The sequence below is a fragment of the Candoia aspera genome, chromosome 3 (genome assembly GCF_035149785.1).
Source record: "Candoia aspera isolate rCanAsp1 chromosome 3, rCanAsp1.hap2, whole genome shotgun sequence".
NCBI classification, from domain to species: Eukaryota; Metazoa; Chordata; class Lepidosauria; order Squamata; family Boidae; genus Candoia; species Candoia aspera.
In genome coordinates this window covers 34405407-34431825 of record NC_086155.1, presented here as the reverse complement: position 1 = coordinate 34431825, position 26419 = coordinate 34405407, and the positions used below count along the sequence as shown (strand labels likewise).

Here is a 26419-nt window from a genome sequence, read left to right as displayed (position 1 = left end):
CCGGCGCTTGACATGGCTGGAGCAGGAAGCCAGCCGGCGCTCGCGGCAGAGCGCGCCGTGCCCGTCGAGACGGCTTCGCAGAAGCCCGAAGAAGGTGAGGGCGGCAGACAGGAGGCGGTGAAACGAAGAGGAGGGGAGGAGGAGGTCTACGTGGCCTTCTTTCCTCTAGGCCAGCCGGGTGATGCGATGAAGGCGTGGCGTGGCGGGTGAATGGGGGGCCGTTATCCCACTCGACGTTCAGCTTGCAGGAAGAAAACCAGTGCTTTAGTTTAAAACGCTCGTATTCCGATCATTTCTTGTGATGCCGGTGACACTTTTTTTTATTTTTTATCATTGTCTTCTTCAGCGAAAGAGTTGTGCTAGACTACAGCTCCCCCGAGGCTGGCTTGAGATGATAAGCATTGTAGCGGAATGACCAAAACGACGACAAAGTGCACGATGACACAGGCGAACAAATGCTGCAAGTAGACGCTTATGTGAAGACATCTGACACCAGCACATCATTCATGGCATTTGTTTGAGTATGTCATCGGGCACATGTCATTTGCCCCCACTTCACCCACAGGTGCCCATGATCTTAGTACAACATCTGAGCCCAAACTAGTGCTTGTCAAGTGTTTGATACCTAGGTCAGCCTGTCCCATCCTTGAACTCTGCAGATAGTTTAAAACTACAGCTTTTAGATTTTGCATTGGGCATACTTGGGAATTTGGGCAGCAGCTAGACCAAAACATTTGGAACCCATCAAGCTAGGGAGGACTGATCTAGGGAAAGCATGTTGTTGTTTATTCGTTTAGTCGCTTCCGACTCTTCGTGACTTCATGGACCAGCCCACGCCAGAGCTTCCTGTCGGTCGTCAACACCCCCAGCTCCCCCAGGGACGAGTCCATCACCTCTAGAATATCATCCATCCATCTTGCCCTTGGTCGGCCCCTCTTCCTTTTGCCTTCCACTCTCCCTAGCATCAGCATCTTCTCCAGGGTGTCCTGTCTTCTCATTATGTGGCCAAAGTATTTCAGTTTTGCCTTTAATATCATTCCCTCAAGTGAGCAGTCTGGCTTGATTTCCTGGAGGATGGACTGGTTTGATCTTCTTGCAGTCCAAGGCACTCTCAGAATTTTCCTCCAACACCACAGTTCAAAAGCATCGATCTTCCTTCGCTCAGCCTTCCTTATGGTCCAGCTCTCACAGCCATATGTTACTACGGGGAACACCATTGCTTTAACTATGCGGGCCTTTGTTGTCAGTGTGATGTCTCTGCTCTTAACTATTTTATCGAGATTGGTCATTGCTCTTCTCCCAAGGATTAAGCGTCTTCTGATTTCCTGACTGCAGTCAGCATCTGCAGTAATCTTTGCACCTAGGAATACAAAGTCTTTCACTGCTTCTACATTTTCTCCCTCTATTTGCCAGTTATCAATCAAGCTGGTTGCCATAATCTTGGTTTTTTTGAGGTTTAGCTGCAAGCCAGCTTTTGCACTTTCTTCTTTCACCTTCATCATAAGGCTCCTCAGTTCCTCTTCACTTTCAGCCATCAAAGTGGTATCATCTGCATATCTGAGATTGTTAATGTTTCTTCCAGAGATTTTAACTCCAGCCTTGGATTCCTCAAGGCCAGCTTGTCGCATGATGTGTTCTGCATACAAGTTGAATAGGTAGGGTGAGAGTATACAGCCCTGCCGTACTCCTTTCCCAATCTTAAACCAGTCCGTTGTTCCGTGGTCTGTTCTTACTGTTGCTACTTGGTCGTTATACAGATTCTTCAGGAGGCAGACAAGATGACTTGGTATCCCCATACCACTAAGAACTTGCCACAATTTGTTATGGTCCACACAGTCAAAGGCTTTAGAATAGTCAATAAAACAGAAATAGATGCTTTTCTGAAACTCCCTGGCTTTTTCCATTATCCAGCGGATATTGGCAATTTGGTCTCTAGTTCCTCTGCCTTTTCTAAACCCAGCTTGTACATCTGGCAATTCTTGCTCCATGAACTGCTGAAGTCTACCTTGCAGGATCTTGAGCATTACCTTACTGGCATGTGAAATGAGTGCCACTGTTCAATAGGTTGAACATTCTTTAGTGTTTCCCTTTTTTGGTATGGGGATATAAGTTGATTTTTTCCAATCTGATGGCCATTCTTGTGTTTTCCAAATTTGCTGGCATATAGCATGCATTACCTTGACAGCATCATCTTGCAAGATTTTGAACAGTTCAGCTGGGATGCTGTCGTCTCCTGCTGCCTTGTTATTAGCAATGCTTCTTAAGGCCCACTCAACCTCACTCTTCAGGATGTCTGGCTCTAGCTCACTGACCACACCGTCAAAGCTATCCCCGATATTGTTATCCTTCCTATACAGGTCTTCTGTATATTGTTATCCTTCCTAGATCTCATGAAATAAAATGCTTGCACATCAGCCACTCTTAATCAGAGATATTGATGGCTGCATTGAGTGTGGCTCCCAAATGACTAGATGTACAGCTGAACATGAGAAAGGGCCTGCTCTTATACTATATACATGGAGCTTTCACCCAGTGGGAAACTCAGCATAGCTAGAGCGTCTGGTGGTATGGAAATCCCCATGTGTGGATATGGGCTCACAGGGTCCTCTAGAATGTCAGGGTCCATTGCCAGTTGGAATCCACTGAAATTAGTCCAGGGCACAATTCTCTACTCATAAATTCACCTAATCATGGCATATTATTAATCATGTATTAATACTAATCATGGCTGGTGCCAATATTGGAAACAAAAATAGGGGCTGGTTGATAATTCTAACTGTGACTGCAGGAATGTCCCGCAAACTTTACGTCACACTGCGACGGAATGCCCCCTCAGAAGGTTCCCTGGCTTCCTGCAAGAACTACATCATCTTAAGGGCACTGCTGTCCAACGGTTAAACAATCTAGATATTCAGCCATAGGCTTAGGCACTGTAGTAACTGCTCGTACATAACTTAATTCTATTTATAATTTTACTCATCATTCGTATTGCATGTTTTTAAAATAAGCTACTGTCCCAATGTTTTACATTTTATACACATTTTATATATTGTTCTGTGAACTTTTATGCAATAATGCTGTATTCTTCTATGCCATACAAAACAAGTAATAATTCACCTGAGACTCTGACCATAGTTAAAAGTTGTTTGCAACAGGTAAGGAGGTGGTACATGTGTTCACGGTAACCAGCAAATATTCTCAGATTGTCTGGCTAAACCTTTCAGAGAGAACTGTGAGTTAGCACAGTATAAAGGTTGCACTGGTAGGGGTAGAAAATGATTTAGTAATGCTTCTATATTTGTAGTGGCAGCATCTTTCAGTGCACCGCTGAATCTGGCAGTGGAGGATGTGAATGACAGCTCTGTGACACTAACATGGGATGCTCCTGAAAATGTGGGCCCTTCTGGTCTGGATGGATATGTAGTGGAGTATTGCAAAGATGGAAGTAGGTTTGGGTTTTATTCCCCTGTAAGCACGAAAACCTGCATGCATTAGTGTATCAAACAGTATGCAATGTATTGTTTCTCCCCTTGATAGTTGTAGCCACAAAGGGAAGAGGATGGGAGGGAGATAGTTTGCATGCAATATTCACTGAAATCTTGAAAACTGTTCCTCAGCTGTGCAAAAAAAAAAATGTTATGGCTACTCCTGCTACCACCTTTGCACACCTGATCACCAATTTACATACTCGCTCCTTGATGCTATGTAGCAGATATGCTGGAAGGACCCCATTATAAGACTACAGACTCTAGAATTTGATGTGAGACTTTCTCTTGAAGAGCTGTAATGTGGGGAGATATTTCACAGAGGTAAGTTCTCCTCCACAAGTGTTGCAGTGGTTCTGTCCAACTGCTAAGCAATAGAAGTTGCACACTGGGGCAAGGGGTGTTGTGCAAAAATCCTCTCAACTGTAGAATTACTCAAATAAGGGAAAGCAGGAAATAAAAATCTTGGTTATCTGCTACATTTTTGTTACATCAGTGGAGCATGATTATGCCCCCCTTCCAAGTAGAACTTTTCTAATAAACCCTTACATAGGCATGTTAGATATAATATAATGGAATCTGCCAAAAATGTCCCTCCTGGCATACCACATCTGGCCTGCAAAAACCCAGATTACCACTAGGTGGGAGCAAAGAGTGAGTGATTGTTGGTGCCTTCTAACAATCATCCAAAGGTTTTCAGCTCAGATATGCTCTTGCCAAGATCTTTTCAAAGGACAGAGAGTTATAGAAGCACAACAGAGAAGTATATATATATATTATAAAAAAAAACCCTGCAGTAAAATTTATGAAATCTGCTTTGGAAAACCTGGATTAGGACATTTCATTTATGAGCAGCTGCATTCAGTAGGTTAATGACAGACTGATTCCATCATAGCTGAGTGGGTTTTTTTTTTCTTTTTATAAGGATTGTTTCGCAATATGTTATAATGACAATAAAAAAGAGTGAAATCTGCTAAATTCATCTAGCACTGATGAGGTAGCAGTTGATTATTTCCCACTTTCATTATGAAAAGCAGATAGTTTACGTAGATTGATTAGCTGGGGTATTAGAAATACAGGAGGTAAATAACTTATCATAAATACACTACTTCGAATTTAGCTCTTGATTTTGCTTGCAGATTAGTTTCCATGTTCCAAATTGTTTTTTGGATTTTTTCACTTCACCCAGTTTCAGCTTGTATGAATATATTACTCTATTGCATAGCCACTTGGAGGGCTATAATCAATGGATTGTATGTTTGCTTCCTGATTATATTTCTAATTGATTAGAAACTGTTAACCTTGAACCAAGCCACATTTTTTGTCAGCATGATAGAAATGTCCCCGAAAAGAAGTCTAAATAGGCATAAAAGTTTTCATGGTAATAATAAGGGAGTGAGGCAATAGGAAAAAAAAAACATGCAGTGCAGTGCAGTGGTTAATGGGTTGGACGAGGACTGAGGACATCCAGGTTCAAGTTCACCCTTGGCTATGGAAGGTCACTGTGTACTGTGTACTTTGGGGCCTGTCACTCTTTCTCAGCCATCTGATGTCACAGGGTTGTTGTGGGGAACAATTGTAGCAGGGAATGCTACATGGGGAAAGCTGGGATATATCTATTTATAAATCTAACCATTGAAAATGTATATGTATATATTTGGTCAGAAGTAAACTGGTTTATTAGACAACATGACTTTGTACTTCCATATGACAAATAATTTCAAAGAGCCCAATCTCCTCTATACTTAGTCGAAAACATCTTCTTCTGGGCTCAGCAGTCTTCTTCAATTCTCATTTTTAAGTAAACTGAGTAGACTTTCTCAGTATTTCCAAACCTGGTGACTTCCAGTTCTGTTAGATTACAACTTCCATTATCCCCAGACAAACATGTCAAATACCTCTGAAGAGCACCAGATTTCAGAAGGCTACCTCTTGGAAGATAAATTTAAAGGGTCCATAATAAAGGTTTTTATATTAGTTCTTTGCTATGGAGCTTGCTTCTGATCTTTTTCCACATTTTCGTTCTAGCAACAGAATGGGTGACAGCCAATGATAAACCCTTCCTTTCCACTCGTTACATAATCCACAGTTTAATATCTGGAGATAAACTTCATATTCATGTGAAAGCTGTGAAAGGTAATGCAATTAGTCAACCAGCATTTCTAGACCAGCCACTACTCATCAGAGAAATTCTTGGTACGTATCTGTAACTATATATATACACTAACATTAATTATTCAAAGGAATTAGTTTAGCAATTAGAGCAGGATTAAAACTATGAGTGGCTAAACTATAAATAGCTAAAACATAGCTTATTGGGAGAACCCATGTGTTTGATTCCTTGATGAGGTGTTGCTTTTTTGTTGAAATGTAACTGCAGGAGGGTTTGTTTACAAGGGTAGTATTTGGGAGAGGAAAGGTGCCATAATTTTTTCCGTCAAGCTGTCTTTTGACCCACTGAGAAAGTCATTCTTCCCATTGAGTTTAATATAAAAAATGGCATGGAATGAAAAGCAAAAACAGCCCCTCACCTTTTTCCATGTTTATCACTGTTGCCCTCAAAGTGGCAATCTTTAGTGATGAATTTCAGTTTTTAAGAAGCCAGGAGATCTGTCACAGATTAATGGATGAATTAATTGATTCTTTATTACAGTCAAAGGCCAGTCACTTAAAATAGTTTGCAAGTACTAAATGGTCCAGACAATAGAAAAGTACATAATAAAACAGCTATAATGTAAAAGCAATGGGAGATGCTACAACTGTTGAGGCAGATGGATTACCATTTTCCTGGCAACAATTCTTTGTCTGCAATGCTTCTTTACCTGGATCTGAAAGAATGTAATTTAGGATTCCACTTAAAATTTGGCAGTATTAAAAAACACATTTATATTGTCAGAGCTGAGCAGATGGACCATTTTAACAAGAAGTCCTAATGTGAGCAAATGTGCTGTTCCTATTTTTGACAAACTATTGTATATTTGAAGCTTCATGGACAGCATTCAATTTCATGCCATTTTACAAAAATCATAATGTGGGCACCATTTGATGTAATATAATACATGTAACTCATGTTTTAACACTAATAGTATTGATGTTTTCATAGGAACCAAATAAGGTAAGAGCCCAGACTGTTGTGACTGTAGTCACAATTGGGTGTCATTTTCTTGCTCCCTTATGATTCCAGACACTTCTATAGCCAGGTTATTTATTTAATGTATTTATTAAATGTGCCTAATTTTTTTTTTGTCATTTCACAGTTTAATATGGCAATTAAAAAAAAACCTAATGCTGATGGGCAATTTAAAAATGTAACAATAATCCCACAGTAAGCATGCAATATAAAATTGATCAACTACAAATGCAAACCCCCCCCCCCCTAGGTATTTATTTTTGCAGTTTATGTGCCACTTGGTTCCAGAAAAGCTCTGAGCAGTTTACAAATGGTATGAAGGTAAAATAGAAAGAATCAGAAGAAGTAGCTACCGTAACCTCCCAGACCCAACTTCCATCTGTTTCTCAGCCACTGAAAACAATCCTAGCAGCAATGTTTGCTTACTGCAGGGAGGGGACCCACCACAGGCTTTCCAGGACCACAAGGCCTTCATGGCTTCCTGAAATGCCAGTGGGGATGGGGCTGAAGGGACTTAGGTGAAGCACTATTCCAAAGGAGAAGAAAAACTACAAAAAAAGTCATGCCATTGTGGGCCCCGATGACTGCAGTCCCACAAGGATGGGACTTGAATGGCCTTTTCCCCACTAGATCTTATTGTACAGGCAGAAACCACTTGGAGAAAACAGTCCTGCAGTATCCAAGTCCTGAATTAGAGGATTAAACTGCAGGACTACATTAACTGATAACAAATATACAAAATAAATTCAAAATGAAATGCTAACATAATTCAAACAGGCAGTATCTTTATTGGGCCCACTAAATTTGCACAAAAGTGTTGTTCCCACAATAGACTCCTACAAAATTAGTAACATATTGGTGTAATTTTGCTTTGTCCAGAGCAGCCCAAGATCCGACTTCCCCGCTACTTGAGAGAATTGTACCTGAGGACCGTGGGGGATGTGGTAAACCTCTTGATCCCTTTCCAGGTATGTGAATTGCAATTCCTTTGTAATTACCACTGCTCTTTTGGCCTTGTCTGAGGAAAAGCTTTTGAATCCTGCCTTTTAATCTGGAGCTCCAGGCAGCATACATAGCGTTTTCTGCTGTTTTCCCTGGAACACTATGAAGGTTTTGGGACAGAGAGAGGGTGAGGGGCCCAAAGTCACCCAGGGAGCTTCTGTGGCTGGGGCTGGTTTTAGAACCTGGGTCTTGCTGCTCCTAATCTAGCACTTTAACCATTACATCACATGAATCTGACTGAAGAGACGAAGATGAACAGATAGCAGCATCTCATACTGTACATGGAAATAGGTTTTGGTAAATAGGACTGCACTGGGCAAGACAAAATTAGTGGAAGAGGAGTTGACTCAATTTAAGTTTTGGAAGAAGTCTGACTGCCCTCAGAGATGAGCAGATGAGTGACAGGAAAAGCTAATGGGCTTAGATGAAAGGAAATACTGGAGTTCAGGGAAGCAAGTTAGTTCAGGGAAGGCTATGCAAGCCATGAAATCCTAAGGTAATGTCTGAATAGCTGACAGTTTTGGGTTCATGAAAGTATTTCATTTGTATGTTGCCAGTCATGTAAAAGCCTTCATTTCTTAACAGCTGATCGCTGAATACTGAAATTTTCTCACTGGATCCTCTTTTACCTAACAGAATATCTCTTGTTAAAAGGAGGTTGCCATCTGCATTCAGAAAGCACAAGCGGTGTTCTTCAGTCCAGCAGTGGAGTAGAAAGTGTAGCCCAGAGTCTAAAATAGCTCTCTGCCAAAAATAGGAAGCCAGGTGGATTAGCATAGAGAGGCTTCTAAAAGGGTGTAGCACTCCATGCATTTCCTTGGTTCTTGGATATGAGTAGACTGAATCTACCATGGATCTAGACCCTCCCTTCAGAGAGCAGCTGCAGCTCCAACTGTAAGGGACTCACATTTATACTAATATTAGCTAACCTTTATTTTGTTATTGGTGTTTGTTGTTTATAGTTTAGAAGCCAGGAATTTTAGGGAAACGCATATTTCCCATTATTCAATTTCGCTATACATAGATCTCAGAGCAGGATACAATCAAGAAAACAGATTACACAACTTTATTACAATCTGTCATCATTATTATCAACACATAGCATGCATGAAGTACAGATACAGAGTATATCACTTATTTTCAGATAATAAGCAAATCCGCAGAAGTCTCTTGGTAGGCTGTATAAATTTATACATAAAATATAGCAATAACACCTAAGTAGTAACAGGCTGCTTAGCTAACCAAAAGAAAGAAACATACAAATCATTCAAGCAATCAGGAAAGAGCAATAAAAGAAGTAAAGTTAACTCACTACCTATATCAATATAAAATGCACAATCAAGGAAAACAAAACCAAACATTTTGGTGGTTCTAGAGCCACAGGAGCAAATACGTTCATTAAAATTGGTGTTGTTAAATCTTCTATCTAACAAAGTAGATGGGAGTTCAACATAAAACAATAATAAAGTATTAAAAACCACAGCAAACAAAGCACAACTGTTCATAATAACTAAAGCTCAATAGCCAGGCCTTAATTTGTCACCAAACTAAATCTAATGCTGGCACCATCAGCCAAACCTCCCAGGAAAGGGTATTTAGTATCTGATGCCTCACAGCCAAAACAACTTTTTCTGCAATTCTACATGATGTCCTGCTTTCAATGCTGGGACATAAGGAGAGCTGCATTGATGTACCTTAATGTTGGGCAGGGATAGACAAGGACGGGTTCTCCCTCAAGTATCAGGATCCCAAACCATTTATGGCTTTAAATCACCAGAAATGTTTTGGGAGATAATGCTTTTTCTGTAAAATTGATGGTATATCATTTCTGTATTCTCCGTGCTGCATTCTGCAATAGAGGCAGCTTTTTACTCATTGGGGGAAGGGGGTGTACCCCTCCTATGCACAAGTCCTTCCCCCCATCTCTTGACTCACATACAGAAGCATTTAAACAAAAATAATGGCTATGAACTGATAATATCTCAAGAGCTACTGACATCGTAGAAATGGAAATATTCTTGCTTAAGTAATTCAAGGCTTAGGTAATTCTAAAATAAATGCCTTCCTGTAAATGTTCTACCTCTGAGTGAGCTTATGGAAAATGTGTTCCTGAATAATAGAAAATGTAATTTAATATTATAGCTAGATCATACACAGAGAATGAGGGCAAATTAACTGTGGTTTCTTGGGTAGAATTTGGGCTACAATACAATCATGGTTAATGTATTTTTCCCTCATGAGGTTTTTAGTCTTCTGCCACAGATTGGCTTAATCTTTGAAACCCAGCCATAGATATAGTATCCTGCTCAGTGGTATTTTAGGAAGCGCTGGCCCACCCTGAATCCTCATGAAAAGCCACAAGCTGCATGATGCTGTAGTAGATTGACCTGTTTGTAAACCTTAGTAGAGAGTTAAATAGAATAAAATTTAATTTGATCCATTAGTTTCCATGTCCATTTCTTAGGGAAAGCCAAAGCCACAAGTGACCTGGACCAAAGAGGGCCAGAATTTGGATCCCAAACGAGTGGTTGTACGCAACACTGAGAAGGATTCTGTATTCTTTATTCGTGCAGCGCAACGCAAGGATTCTGGAAAATATCAAATAAGTGTCAAGATCTTAGATGAATTAGAAGATTTGGCTACCTTTGATCTCCAGGTGATTGGTAAGGACAATGACACTACATGGGTTGATGAATTATGTAATGTTTGAATGATATAGGTGCTTCTTCCACTGAAGTAAGTTTCTCTGAAGTGGGAATTCATGTAATACAATTTTTCATGGGATTAACTGGGCCTAGTATAATTGGACATAGGAGGATGTGGTTGTGATACATTCCTTCTATTATATTCCTCACTCTGTTACACAAGTCTTTAAGTGAATGCTCTATATGTGAAAGATTAGGAGTTGTTTTTGCTAGTATTAAAACTACACCCCCCAAAAGTGGTTGAAGATGGGGCTTTATTTTGAATGAGGTAGGCATTCAAACATTCTTAAAGGTATGTCAGTGAAGATTCTCAGTTATCCAGGTGGAATTATCTGCAGGTTGAGTCATGGCGACTGGATTCCTTTCTGCTTGGACAAGCAGCAAAACGTTTCAACCAAAAAGAAAGAAATCCAGTTGCCATGACTCAACCTGCAGACATTCTTAAAGGTAGTCCTCATTTAACAATCATTCGTTCAGCGACTGTTCGAAGTTACGATGGCACTGCATGAGTGGCACTTACAACCAGACCTCAATGTTCTGGTCATCCCAGCAACCCCGTGGTCACACAATTGTGATCTAGGCGCTTGGGAACCTGTTCGCACTTATGACTGTCGCAGCATTCCACGTTCACATGATCACGTGATTTGCGACCTTCCCTGCCAGCTTCCCACAAGCAAAGTCAATGGGGAAGCTGGCACGGAGGGTTGCAAGTTGTGCCAGTAAGTCACTTGCCCTCTCCCCCACCCAGCAGCAGCCATCACCAGCCCTGCCATGCTCACGCCGCACCTTGCAGGCCATCTGTGCACCCTCCACCACCTGGCAGCAGCCAGTTACCTGCCTGCCAGCCTGTCTGCGAACCACCAGGGACTTGCTTAAGAATCCATGGTCCTTGCTTAACAACAGCAACAAGGAGTGCCAGGATTGCCATTGCTAAGCATTGCAGTCATGTGACATTGTGCTTTATGACTGCATCACTTAGCGATGGAAATTCCAGTCCCTATTACTGTCATTAATCGAGGACTACCTGTACATTATTTTGTTTTGTTTCTGTTGGAAAGTGAAAGGTTTATGGATCAGTGCTAAAACAGGCAGAAAGTTCCACGTTTAATCTTTGGCATCTCCAGAAAGGGTTGGAAAAGACTCTTGACTGAAACTCCAGAGAGCTGCTTCCAGTCAGCATTAACAGTATTGGGTTAGAGAAATCAATGGTGTGACATAGCATTTTGTCTTGCTATGTATTCTGGTGCCTTTTTTGCATTAGTCTGTGCTTCAGGGGTAATGTGATTATATTGTGTGTCTCTCTCTCCTTTTTAGAGAGACCAGGCCCTCCTAAGAATCTGAAGGTGGTGGACATCTGGGGCTTTAATGTGGCATTGGAGTGGAGCCCACCCCAAGATAAAGGCAATTCTGATCTCAAGGGCTACACAGTCCAAAAAGCAGATATGAAGACTAAAGTAAGAACTATGGAGTGGACAAAATACAGCCTTTTTAAAAAAGAGGGTAGAGATGGGGGCAGCTGGAACTGAAGATCTTGCAAGGACAGTGGTGGTCCTACAGCCATCTTCAACCCATAGGGTTCAATGGATTTAGCTAACCTATTACTATGTCCTTTATAACAATTTTGCCTTATTACAGTTTTTATTGTGATTTAACCAAAGCTTAGAGCATTACATATCAGCTGGTCTGGGCCAACAGATGCAATTTATCTTTCAAGAAATATTCTTTCATTTGGGCCATGTCTGCTTAGGCCCTGATTTGGTATAGGCTGGGACTAAGGGAAGGGACCAGATACTGATTCTAGAATATTTTTTTCCAGAGAGACTTTTCTGATGGATTTCTAATACCCTCCTTTCATTACATAATTACATTCGAACATTATAATACTTTTTTGGAATTTGTTACCAGTCTTGTGTTTGTTACCATCAATTGTTAAGATCTTCTTTGGCATAAAATTAATTCCCAGCAGCTGGTGTAGGGAGTGGAAATGAGGTTAGGAAAAAGAAAAAGAATAATATTACATTATGGAAAATCCCTGGAATAGTTGTTTTAATCTTTTAAAAATACAATTAATTGGGTCAGTACCTCTATCTGGAAAATGAAGGTAAATCATGGTTAAAAAAATAGTACAGATTTGTTTAACTGCTAACCAACTAAATAACTTTATAAATCAATGTATATTTAGTCCAGCATATTCTTCCCTTGGGAACCTTTCCTTCTTCAATCCTCCAGAAATAATGGTAGGGCAACATAGTTTGCCCTTTTAACAGACATTGTTGCTGGCTGTCCATTCAAAATCCCTCTGACAGACTTTGTTCCTCAGCTATTTCTTTAAGCCTGGGGTTGTGGCATGTGACTCAGGGTTTGGTAGAAATATACCTTGGTATCCTTCTGTTTGCGGGTATGTCCTGAGATGTGCCATCTCACTTAAAAACATAGATATATATCATACGCTTAGCATATATATGCTTCCACCTAGTAACATGTGAGACAGCTAAGTCTTTTCAGCCTGTAAAGTATATGTAATTTGGGAATCAAGGCTAATTCACTGCTCTTGCCTTTTTTAGGCCATGCAAAAAACATGACTATTTTGTGCAAAATGTTAAATATTCTGAACTGGGTGCTTTAATGTTTCTGCCTTGCTTCTCAGCAATGGTTCACAGTTTTGGAGCATTACAACCATACCAGCTGCACAGTATCAGATCTCATCGTTGGCAACAGTTACTCCTTCCGAGTTTTCTCAGAAAATCCTTGTGGCCCAAGTGAAATGCCTGCTATCACAAATGACGTAACACACATAACAAAATCGGGTAAGGCTAAAGAAGCATGGTACAAAAATAGAAGGATTCTGCTCCTTCCACATCACAGGGATGGGCAACCTGAGACCCCAGGGCACTAAGTGGCCCCCAAATCTATTCAAGATCCCAAATATTCCCAGTCCAAGCCATCACATTTTGTTAGAGCAACTAGTGGGAACTGGCAGTGGTTTCTTACTGTTTTGAAATGGGAAACAAATATATTGTAAGTCATAAAATGTCAGCCCTTCAAGATAGGCCAGGTCAGGAAACTGACAGCACAAGGGTTACAGAAATGCTACTTTATTGTTGTAGCGTGTAACAACAGAATCTTGAAAAGTCATTAGGACTTACCTTGTGTGATAAGGGCGGCAAAGTGTGCTTACTTCTCCGCCCTTATTGCATCTGCAGATGGCTGCCCAGCAGCCCTGTTTCAGCTGACCAGGTCCCTCCTGGGTGGGGAGGAGCCAGGGGGCTCTTACAGGGCTGCTGTGAATATTGACAACATCTGCTAGACAAACTCACTCAACTTCGCTCAGAGCTCGAATCTGGCTGGGCAGATCCTTTGGAAATGACTGAGACACATAGGAGCCCTGTTCGTGATCTGGGATGAGTTTGAGCCAGTTGATCCTGAGGAAGTGGAAAGGGTCCTCATGGCTGTGAGCTCAGCCACCTGTCTTCTGGGTCCATGCCCCTCCTGGTTGTTAAGGCCTCCTGGGAGGTGGCATGCGGTTGGGTCCAAGTGGTGGTTAATGCTTCTTTGCAGGAGGGGGTGGAATCATCTGCCTTGACGGAGGCAGTGATGTGCCCCCTACTCAAGAGGCTATCCTTGGATCCAACAGTTTTAGACAACGTTCATCCAGTCTCCAGCCTTCCCTTTTTAGGGAAGGTTGTTGAGAGGATGGTTGGCACTCAGCTACAAAGGGCCTTCGATGACGCTGATTATCTGAACACTTTTCCATCTGGGTTCAGGCTGGGCTACAGTATTGAGATAATATTGGTCATGTTTGCAGATGGCCTCTGGAGGGCTCAGGATGGGGGTGGTTTGGCCCTCCTGGATCTCTCAGTGGCTTTCAGTACCATTGACTGTAGTATCCTTCTGAACTGGCTTCTGGGGCTGGGAGTGGGAAGCACTGTCCTCAAGGCTTCGGTGACTCTCCTCTCCTCTTTATCATTTACCTAAAATTGCTGGGTGAGGTCAATTGCCAGTATGGGGTACAGTATCATCAGTATGCTGATGTCACCAAGTTATACATCTCCAGCCTGCCCAGGCAGGTGATGACCAAGTGCCTGGAAACTGTGAGGGTCTGGATGGGGAAGAACAGGCTTCAACCCAACTCTGGTAAAACAGAGTGACTTTGGGTTTTTGGCCGCCCAGGGTCTGGTGATATGTCATCTTTGACTCTGGCACTCCCCTGGGCAGAGCTGGTGCACAATTTGGGAGTCCTCCTAGACTTACAGCTACTGCTCAATGAGCAGGTGGCAGCTGTGGCTAGGGGGGCCTTCACACAGATACATCTTCTGCTCCAGTTGCATCCTTTTCTGGATCAGGTGGCCTTTCTCACAGTTGCTCATGCCTTGGTCACTTCCCATTTGGAGTACTACAGTGTGCTCCACATGGGGCTGCCCGTGCCCTTGAAGACCACTTGGAAGTTACAACTGGTCCAGAATGCAGATTTGCATTCAGACTTGCAAGATTCTGTTACTATAACCTAATAATAAAAGTATGATTAGCTTGCATGATTTTGGTCCTAGTCTGGTCTACCTTGAAGGGCTGACATGAGTCTTGCAAGTCTGGATGCATTTCCTCCCTCCCTCCTTTTATCTTCATGAGAACTAGGGAGGGTCTTGTCTAGGTGCTTTCTCAGGTTACAGTTCTGCAGTGGACTCAGGTTTTTTTATGTGATTGTTGTCTTCATAGCAGCTCTTCCTCCTGTTCCTCCAGGTCATTCCTTCTACCCATTACACTGGCCACTCTTATACTAAACTGAACTTATACTAAACTTTTTAATTAAGGCATGGTTATTTTGAGTTTCTTTCTCACACCTTCTTTCCCAGGACTGAGTGTTCTCTTTCTTGCCTTAACTGTTCCTGCATACCTTTTTCAAGGCTATCTATGCACACCTCTAAATAAAAGAACCCCCAAATTCATCTGCAGAATCATCCAATTCTTTAAAAATTCTGCCCCCTCCCTTATGAATGAGTCATTTGTATTCACTTTTCCATTGTTACCCTCAGTGAAAGATTATCTGCCCCCACTTTCTGTTCAATTACTTTCTGGTTCAAAACATCTCAAAATATGGTCTCCCTGTTTTTGTAGGAATTGTGTACACACCTGAGAAGTTCAGTAGCTGGGATTTCTGTGAACCTCCCAAATTTACTCAGCCACTGATAGATAGAACCACCACCCAGGGCTATAGCACTCAGCTCATCTGCTGTGTCCGAGGCTTCCCAAAGGTGGGTCCTGTTGTGGGGTGTGATGCTACCTGAACTGTGGCCTTCTGCAACAAGATAGGATACTATAACAGGTAGGGTGGTGTACTGAGATAACTAATCTCTTTTGCCCTTAAAAAGAAAGAGGGACTAGATAAATATCTTTCTTATTTCTGGTCTATAATGATTTGTCATGTATTAACCTACATTTCCACAATGATGTGTTTCCACAATATTAATTCTTTTCTCCAAATGTAAGTTTCTAAGTATTTTTCCTGAAAATACATGTTTTTCAATACATCTTGCTAATACTTTCTTGAGTTGAAAACTGCATCACAACAGGAAATGCAAATACTAATGGATAGCTATATTTTGATCATCATATTAGATTATATCCTCATATTTGTCACATGAGACCTTGGAAAAGTCAAATTCCTCAAGCATCTGTCTCAATCATGTGGCTTCCCATTCCTCCCCAAGCCCATATTTACTTGCACTGAAGGAGATGCATTCTACTCTCCAGCCACAAATTCCACCTTCTCTAAGTTTCATGTAGCAGAGTGATGTAAAAAATAAATTCATATAATTGCAGACAAAATGTCTGGCTCCCTGGATACCTAGCGCTTTCTCAAGAATTACAGTACCTGTAGAATCCAGATAGGTGTGTAGCTGTTACACAGCAAATAGGGGGTGAACATCTACAATAATACTGGGAGATAACTTGTATAAAGTAGCCTCACTGAATTCAGACAAGGGAGGTAGGTATAGAAAAGAATTGAAGAGAAATGGTTTATAAACCTGTTGCTAACTATTAGAGAGCTTATCCTGCTAAGCTGCATTTTGAGATATTTGTTCACTTCAGTGCCTTTACTTGGTTGCAGCCCAAAGTGATCTGGATGAAAAACCGAAAGGAGATTCAAGAAGACCCTAAATATCTAGTTCACACGAACCAGGGGATTTGCTGTTTAGAAATCCGCAAGCCTAGCCCATTTGATGGTGGCGTCTATACATGCAAAGCTGTGAACCCTTTGGGGGAAGCCTCAGTAGATTGCAAGTTGAACATAAAAGGTATGTATGTATTTTATCTCTTGTTTATGCTTGCATGTTTTGTTGCAATGCCCCAAAGAATTAAAGGTGTGGAACCTCTGGGTGATTTCCACAGAGCCTTACAGTTCTTTGTGTATAGAAATTCCATCCATTATCATTAAAAAATCAATTAAAAGAGTGAAATACAAAAAAAAAAATCTACATTAAATAGTGATCATAAAGTGATGAGGAAAAAACCTAATATGTTACAGTAATTAAAATGAACTAAATGAATGAAATGCCTTCCTGCTTCAGTTTCCTATAGAGATGGGATAGACAGGTTGAGAATGTTTACTAGATATAGTTGAAGCCCAGTGTTCTGCCATCTATTTGTTTGACTGCCGACAGTTACTTCCTTCTAGGACATCTCCAGAATTACTAGCATGTCTTGCAGATAGTGGTTCCAGGAGAGATGACCTCTCATACAAAGAATATGTCTTAATTTCCCAAGGAAGAAGTGATATAGCCATGTGATACACTTCTTTCCAAGGAAGAAATGATGCATACAGAAGCAATGTTACAATGTGGTGGTATCAGTCCTTATATAAAATAGGAGTGGTGCCTTTTGTTGCCAGCTAACTTAACAATATTTAACTTCTTGCATAACTCTTTCAAGTATTCTTTCAAAGTGCTTTTTTGGGGGGTTGGAGTCCCTCAATTATTTATATATTTATTGGCTTGGATTATATGCTGCTCCATTTCCAAAGACTCCAAGGGGCTTAGAATATATCAACTTAATAAGATTAATATTTTAAAAACCATAATGACAGAATTAATCTGGTGTGCCACTCTTCAGGATTAGCATGACCTTCATTCATCACCAGATGCCTTCCTGAAGAGCCATGTAATGTAACAGGAAGGGAGTGGTCCAGATAGTTGGAGGGTAGGCTGTTCCGAAAGAGGGGGCTGTCACTGAGAAAGTTCAAGTACAGGGTCCCTGTAAATGACATTCCTTTGGTAATGGGTGCCTCCATAAGGCCTGTCTCTGAGATCATACTGTGCAGATTTAACTCAAAGAAAGCAGCCTTGAAGGGCTAGAACATGTAGGCCCTTAAAAATGAGAAGTAGCACCTTAAATTGCATCCAGAAGCAACTTGCAACCAGTGCAGCTCCTGTAGTAATGGTGTTACATGGAAGAATCTTTGTGTGACCCTAATGATCTGGGCTGTCATATAGTAAACCAGATCAAGTTTTCAGATAGTGTTCAATGAGAGCCCCATGCAAAGTGAGTTGCAGTAGTCCAGTCACAACAGTATCTGCAACTGGTGTACAAGATGTAATTGTGCAGAGGCCCTCTGGTCATGACTTTCACTTACTGTTCAAGCAGGAGCCATGATTCCAGGAGGATCACCAGATTGTGAGCCAACTCCTTCCAGTGGAGCTTAACCCCAGATTCATCTGGCTTTTGGATCCATAGTCACTTGATGGGATTCAGTCTAAGCCTGTTTCTACTAACAGCCTCCAGGAACTGGGTCAAGACCTCCACTATATCTCCTGTCTAGCCTAGAGAGGAAATATATAACTGGTTATCATCAACATATTGATGCTACTTTACCTGGTAGCTTTGTGTAGATATTAAACAGCAGGAAGGAGAGGACTGAGCCCTGAGCACTCCATAATAGATTATTTTAATATAGGTGGCAGTAGAAGTTGTTTCTATTGCAACAGATGTGGATGACAGATTGTGGATTATCAAGTGGATGACCTTTTCCAAAGGCTTTATTACTCCAAATATAAATTGACATATTTTATGTCATGCAAGCAGGCTCAGGCAACCTGGTTCCTCCAGATTTTTGGAACTATGACACCTGCAAGTCTTTGCCATTTGCCAAGTTCAAAGTGAGTTGTAATTCATAGAATCTGGAGGACACCAGATTGCCCATTCCTGCTGACAGGATTGGCACAAGATGTCTTGCTTCTCCTCCTTCCCCATCTGCTTTGGCTTTCTATCACCTTAATTGGTACAGCGACCTTATCTCATTCATCTCATCCACCCCATCCCCAACTGGAATTTCTGCTGCTGTAGCAAACAGACAGTAATTTGGATACACCCCAAGGACTTTATTCACAATTCATCATTCTAGGAAAAAGAAAATGAAAAAATAGTGGATGATTGTTTTCTAAGCAGTGGATCAGAGCACAGTCTAGTATAATTTCTGATTTGATGCATGAGCAATGTGGCTTGCAGTAACTTAAGGGAAGGCCAGCCTTGATGTCATACTAGCTTGGTTCATGGTGTTAAACTTGAACACAGTATGTTTTCATTAATTGTTCAGAAATCCTGTCTACCATGATGATAGTACCTAGTTGGGTAATGAAATGTCTGCTAGCAAACAACCAAGCTCAGAGAGCACCAAGAACTCCACAGTTCAATCCTGAGCTACATATATTCTCTTCTATTGGAATTCCATCTATAGGCAGGAATAGCAGAGAAAAATGCTAGCTGGGAAGCAATGTATGATCTGTTCTTTGGAGGTTTTGAAGAAAGGAATGGGCAGGTATCTTTTGGCAATGCTTTAACTGCTTTACTGCTGTTGTATCAGGTTTCTCTATAATTAAAACTTCAGTCAGTATGTACACACACACACACACACAAACCAATATACAGTAATATCTCCCAGCAAAGATAAAGAGTGTGTATGTCTTCCCCCGGCAATCAGAATAATAAGATAACGTATGTTGCATCTGATCATATTTCCAGCCTAAGGAACCTCTGCAGACAGGCAGCATTTCCCTAGCAGGATCTCTTTTAAGTCTAACTATGCAACTGAGATATTGATTTCTCTACCCTTCTATAAATGGCAAAGAAACTCCTGTCTGCTGGTTGACTGGCCTTCTCCATCTACAGCAGCTCTAGCCTAGCTTAATATTTCCAATATATTACCAGCAGGAGATGTCTTCTTTCAGATCTCTTTCCTTTAACCCCAGTTTAAGAAGAAAGTATCCCCAAATGAGCACTTAAAACTTTTTGCCTCTTACTGCAACGGAGATCTAACTCAAGCAACATGATACAAATCTGCCAGGAATCTGATCCATTTCTACTGTAGTAAAGAAGGCAGGAAGGCAATTAGCATTTCATATTCAACTAGCATTGGGCTTCCTACTCCTGTGTAAACAATATCAACTTTCTTATGGTCACACTAATGTGCATTCCGCCAGCCCTTGAGCTGACAGAAAAATATGCCAGCACAATTTGTTCTGCCCCAAAGGCTGTGCTGTAATCTGTTTCAATAAGGAGTAGTCCTGTCCTAGCTATAATGTGGGACAATTTAATTATTCCGGGTGGACTCCCCTGCCTCTGACTCTCCTCCCTCTCAGCATCACCTGCCAGCAAGAAAAACCACCACTAGTTGTTCTCCTTAAGGTATGGAGGGACAGGATTGGGTGAGTGTAGCGGGGGGTGGGGGGAGGTCCCTGGGACAGTGGCTACAATTACCCCATTCAGACTACAGTATTTCTCAGTCCAGGTCCAAAAACAGCCCAGCTGACAGGTTGTTGAGGCAAAGGAGGGTTGTGGGGCGAAGCAGAAGAGAACATGCATGGCACATGAAGAGAGCTCCCTCCCTCTTTCTGGACCATCCTCCACCCCATCCACCCTTAAGCCAGGCTATTTTGGAACAAGTTTACCAGCCTTACTGTATTCTCAGTTGAGCCAGAAGAGAAACTGGCAGAATTCTTGTCAATTTCACCCCAAGGCATAAAAGAGCTGCCAGGGAACAGTAGTGCTGGTCCTAAATGGTCATAGCTGTGAGCACCCAGTGCTGGAGCATTCAGAATGGCATTGGAGTGGGAAGAATGGTGCAATGCCCCCTCTCAAAGTAATACAAACAGTAGGAAGCTTGTTCTACTTTGGCCACATAATGAGAAGACAGGACACCCTGGAGAAGATGCTGATGCTAGGGAGAGTGGAGGGCAAAAGGAAGAGGGGCTAACCAAGGGCAAGGTGGATGGATGATATTCTAGAGGTGACGGACTCATCCCTGGGGGAGCTGGGGGTGTTGACGACCGACAGGAAGCTCTGGCATGGGCTGGTCCATGAAGTCACAAAGAGTCGGAAGCGACTAAATGAATAAACAACAAGGAAGCTTGTTCAGGCTTAAGTCTTTTGTCAGCAGAAGTTCCAGAAAACCTGGTTTCTGGCAGTATATAATCAACCAGTAAAACTTGTAATGCACTAATTTGAGACAGAACCAGCAACACCTCTCTCTTCCAGCCTAAATAGACTGGCAGCCCTTTCTTACAGACAGAAATTCTACTTGTTTTTTGTGTTTTTTTTTGGAAAAACCACCAAACATGTTTTTAATAATAGATCTAGTACTCTTTCAGAGGATGGGTATAGCAGCATGTATAAGGAGCCGAGATAATGCCTGAATGGAGTTGGGTCAGATGTACCTAGATAGATGCCTTTGTAGAAATCAGGTGTCTGTTTCTCCTGCAGCTCAAGCCAAAAATGGCCATGGTGGGTAGTGCTTGGTGATTGAGGAGAGGGGAGGGGCTCACAGCAGCTTCAGTCAGCCAATAGATGCTCAGCAGATGCCAAGCCTTGACCCAGTCATTAACAGAATTGAGAACGAGGCACTGTAGATAATTCATATACCAAGGCTTTCTTTTGGGAGAAGACAGAAGATGCTACTTTAAAACTGAAACAGCTAAAGCTGCCTCCATAGTGTGTTGGGGATAAGACAAAGAACATGTCCTCTAAAAAATTAACGGGCTCTCGTTATGCCATCCTTAACAGGATGCGAGGGTGTGCCCTTAGACTATCTGTTGCAAACTGTTCTAAGGCAGGGAAGCTTTTGGAGCTAGGAGCCACGTAAAATAGTTGGCACTCATCTAGTAAAACTGCAGCATTCATAGAGTTCATACACATACAGACTGACAAGCCTGACTTTTTGTGTGTATTTTTTAAGCCTGTGTGTTTTGTATTCATTAAAATGTACTGTATTTTAAACTTCAACAAACTGTGTTTTTCATTGGACCCGCAAAATGGAAAGAATCAAATAGCAATCCTCTGAGTTACACATTGCTGTTCTCTTACCCAAACAAAGGAATAGTATGGAATATGGAGACAGTATTGATCAAGCTTGTGAATTACCTCTGGTGGAGCCTGGCTAGGGATGGTGCTACCGTGCTGGTTCTCCTTGATCTCTCAGTGGCTTTCAATACCAACAATCATGGTATCCTTCTGGGCTACCTACAGGGATTAGGGGTGGGGGGCACTGTTCCCTAGACTATTCTATATGGATCTCCCCCTTTCTTTGTGGACATTTCCAGTTATGTTGGCTGCAGGGGGAGGAGAGATCCCAAGGCCTCAACCTATGGTCGTCTCAGGATCTGATGTACTCCTTTTGTTTAACATCTGTATGAGACTGCTGGGTGAAATCACCCAGCAGTTCAGGGTCAGATGCCATCAATATGCTGATGATATCCATTTGTAATCTTGGCCCTGGGCCACCTAAGTGTTCTTTCAAAGTCTTGTTTCAGTGTCTGGAGGCTGTGAGGGTCTGAATGGGAAGGAATGGACTCAGGCTGAATCACAGCAAAATAGAGTAGCTGCATTTGGAACCTCTGGTCCTTAAAAATTTCCATCTTTAATCCTAGATGAGGAAGCACTTCCCCATTCAGGACTGGTGTGCAATTTGGAGGTTTCCCTAGACTCACTGCTCCTGCTCAAAGAGCAGATAGCAGCTGTAGCCAGAAGGGCCTTTGCATAGATTAATCTGGTGAGTCAGTAGTGCCCTCCAGATGGTCATTCATGCCATAGTCACCTTGCATGTGGTCTGTTGCAATGTGCTGTACATGGGGCTGTCCTTGAAGACCACTTGAAGGCTGCAGCTCATACAGAATGCCCATGTCACACTACTGCTCTGCAAGGTGCACGGACTGCCAGGTAGCTTCCAGATGCAATGCATGGTGCCGGTGACTACCTATAAAGCCTTTCATGACATACAGCCTGGCTAGTTTGCATAGAATATTTTTGTACAGCTATAGGACATTTGACCATATGAGCTTCTATCTACAATGGGAAATAGCCCAGGTGAAAAGTATCTGCTTATCACACTTTTTGATTCTGCAGAAAGGGGTGAGTATTTGCTACAGGTGAAGCTGACGCCCAAGTGGGTAGGGCTATAGCTGCTAGGGGCTTATTGCATTCTTCTTTTTGGCCACCTCATTTTCTCTCCTCTCTCTTTCCTCCCTCCCTCCCTTCCTTCCTTTTTTAGGGAAACAGTCCCACCATGGTTTTTGAACTAATAAAAAAGGTTCCACTTGTTCAATTGGGATATTTTTTCTAAATCAAATAGCTACACTGGACTACTGTGCAGATTGAGGTAGATGAAGATGTCTCTACCTTTGGCAATAACACTTGGCCCATCCTGTATAAGATTTTAATTGGAAGTCCTGCTATAAGTTGCTCCATCTGGTTAGCTCTGTGAGGTAGACCAGGTCAGGGAACAAGCAATACAAGGGACACTGAAGTTCTTCTTTGTTTTCATATGTTATAATAACAATCTTGAAAGCCTGGCAGAATATCCCTTTGCCCCTCTTATACCAAACAGAATCAAGGCGGGGTTATCTTGAGTTTCTTTCTCACCCCTTCTTTCCCAGAACTGAACTATTGTTCACTTAATTGTTCTTGCATTCCTTCTTCAAGGTTATCTTTGTACTCCTCTACAGGTGTGATGGGGAATTAAAAAAGAATGATGTACAATATATTTTTTTTATAATAACAGCTCAATTATTAAACAACCAAGAGAGATCTACTGTATTGGTGCTCTTTTTTGTTCTCTGAGACCTTTTGAATAATTTGGAAAATTCTTGTTTTAAATATGATTTCATATTTAATCGTATTGCCATTTTAATGAGCTGTTATGGTTACCATATTGCATTTTAACCATTGCATTTATTTGGCGAGGTGCCTAGTAAAGCTTTGTTATGGAAAAGTTATGCAAATTTAGCAAATATATCAGTACAATTAGGATTAGAATAAAAGTCTACACTTTCTCTTTTGTAAAAGACTGAGAAGTGATAGGTCTAAATAGGATTTTTGAGTGTGGGGGGGTACATTTAGTTGCAAAAGGAGGAGAAATGGAGGATGCATTTTTCAAATCCTTTTGGGGCCTCGTGGCAGAGATTCTTTATTCTTGGTTTTATTAAGATTAAAAAGGTAATGTTTGAACATATCATATATATATTTGGATTTACCATAGTGATCACTCTTCATAATGCTTACATTTTTGGAAGTTTTATTAGCAGGGGATGTTGCTAATGTCAAAGCTTGGTGGGGGAAAAAAGAGCCAGTTTGGTCTAGTGGTTAAGGTGCTGGGCTAGAAACCAGGAGTCTGTGAGTTCTAGTCCCGCCTTGGGCATGAAAGCCGGCTGGGTGACCTTGGGCCAGTCACTCTCTCTCAGCCCAACTCACCTCACAGGGTTGCTGTTGTGGGGAAATAGGAGGAGGAGGGAGTATTAGGTATGTTTGCCACCTTGAGTTATTTATATAAATAATAAAGGCAGGATAACAATCAAATAAATAAATAAAAGTTACTTTCTGCCCTTAACATAACCATGTTGCTAATCTTTCAAGAATGATTCCTAGGAAAAAATGCAGAGTTAGAGTCCAGGGCTGGTAATTGGGCTCAGATACCATATTTACTATGAGAGGAAATTCAAGAAGCCATTGATATTCACACTGCAGAAGCAAAACAGACAACAGCCAAGTGGAAGCAGAAAGATTTAGAAACAAGAGTTTAATAAGCATATGCTGAATTAAATATAGTAGGCTGTCTCTAAATACCTCTACAGATTTGAATTGGCCTAGGAGCTTTTTGTATTTTGCATTTTCTTCATGTAAAGCCCATAAAAAGGACTTTTAAAAGCAAAATGTCCTATAGAGTAAGGGATTATGGAATTTGGTGTATATTCTTGTTGTTGAAAGTTGGAAGCCACCTCTTTATGTAATCTTCAAAATTCTTTTTTCTTGTGTTTTATACTTTTTTAGTTTTTTTTCTTTTTTTAGTTTTTTTCTTTGTTTTAAACTTAATAGAATTCTTATAAAAAGCAAAAAGTCCTTAGGTGAGGAATATTTCCCTTTTACTGACTTGCAGGTGATCATAATTGACTTCCAAGGAACCAGAGTTTCAATGAAGTCCTTTCCATCATTTGAGTATTAAATTGCAGTGCTTGCCATTCTGTTTGCAATGCCAGCAATATGAAGGAGAAAGTCTTGGCATCTTTCTGCATAGTGCTACAAGTACTGGTTAATAGGCTTTGTATTTCTCTAGTTCTTTTTCTCTTTTTTTAATGACAAGCTTGTTCCTTCATTAATATTTCCAAGAGGGCAAAAGGCACACATTGCACAAAGGGACCACAGATCCTAATCCTGGATAGTAGTCCATGATGTTTCTTTTATTTTTGCAGTTCCGGAATGAGGTTATACCGGAAATCAGATGAAGAACAAGGTAGGATGGATTACCACCTGGTTAGAGATCATTAGGTGTCAACCTGAATATAAGCTTTAAGAATCCATCTTAGACCCGAGAGACAGCACTGATATCAATCCAGCATCATTTGCTATTTTTGCTGGTGCATTAAGTTCTCTGAGACAGAAACAGACTGTGATAAGGGAAAGATGCAGAAACAGACTGTGATAAGGGAAAGATGCAGGTATATTATATTATACAGAAGTAATGGAATGCTACTCCCCATCCTGGAATATGATTGACGATCATAAAGTCCTGACAAATAAGCAGTTTATTTCTTGTAAAATGAAAAGCCTTCATAATGTGAGATATAACAATATACATTACATTCATATATTGCATGAAGAACGACAGGAAAAAATAGTCAATTCTCATACATGTTGTTTCCTACATTTCTATCTAATTTTAACTGGTGATATGACAACTACTTTAAAAATAACACATTTGTAGCATATTTAATTTATAAAATAATGCCCAGCCTTCTGTTGTGGTTAAAAGAAAAAGACCTAGTTCATTCTTGCTGAAGCACGTGGGCAAATCTTGCTCATCAAGATGAATTACAGTCCTACCCTGGTTTACAGTCAGGAAAGATAAAGGTCTTTTTAAAAAATGTAAAGGCAAACAGATCTAAATTCCTTGCTTCATTTCTTTGAAATATAATAGTATGAACAGATACAGGAGGGAATCTGGATTAGGGCTGGAAGTCTCTTTATCACATATGAGGATCAAATTTATTGTCTTTCTGCATATAATTGGGAGAGATTTCAATCAGTTAGATCAAAGGCATGAATGCTTGGGTAATGGGGAGGAAAATGCTTCTTCATGATCAGCTGTAGATAAGTGAGATCTAGGCACAAACTTGTGATTTGAATGAGAATCATTTTTTATCTTAACTCTTTCCCTACCTCTCTCTCAGTCAGATCCTTGCAAAACTGTCTTTTGGATTCTCTGCCCTGGAGCAGTCCTTGATTCTGACATCCAACTTTATGATTCCTAGATGGGATCTGCAGCTTGGAAATGATGTTACGGCTGTGGCTTTTCAGAAGCAGAAGCTTCCTTAGGAACGTACAGAACCTGCTACTGAACTGGCTGTACAAATAGCAATTACCGTGTTTCCTGTAATACGAAGATTATCATCTATGCCTCTTGGTATTTAGTCCTGCAGTGCTAATACGGAATAAAGGAACATACGTTATGAGAATAAAGTGATTCCTGTAGAGAATTTGGAGTGGGGGAGTGCTTCTGACAACCTTTCCTAGCCTTGTGTCCTTCAGTGTACTGGACACACATTTATGGTTAGGGAAGGCTA

General features: G+C 41.1%; 1 protein-coding gene across 1 annotated transcript; it reads left to right on the top strand.

Annotated features, from left to right (window-relative positions):
- On the top strand, positions 1-26419 carry MYBPH (myosin binding protein H). The gene is made up of 11 exons (XM_063300066.1): positions 1-94; positions 3305-3445; positions 5514-5681; positions 7495-7583; positions 10082-10280; positions 11637-11776; positions 12970-13129; positions 15435-15571; positions 16429-16615; positions 25049-25089; positions 26027-26419. The coding sequence occupies exons 1-10, from the start codon at positions 13-15 to the stop codon at positions 25057-25059; spliced, it is 1314 nt and encodes a 437-aa protein (XP_063156136.1). The 5' UTR covers positions 1-12; the 3' UTR covers positions 25060-25089; positions 26027-26419.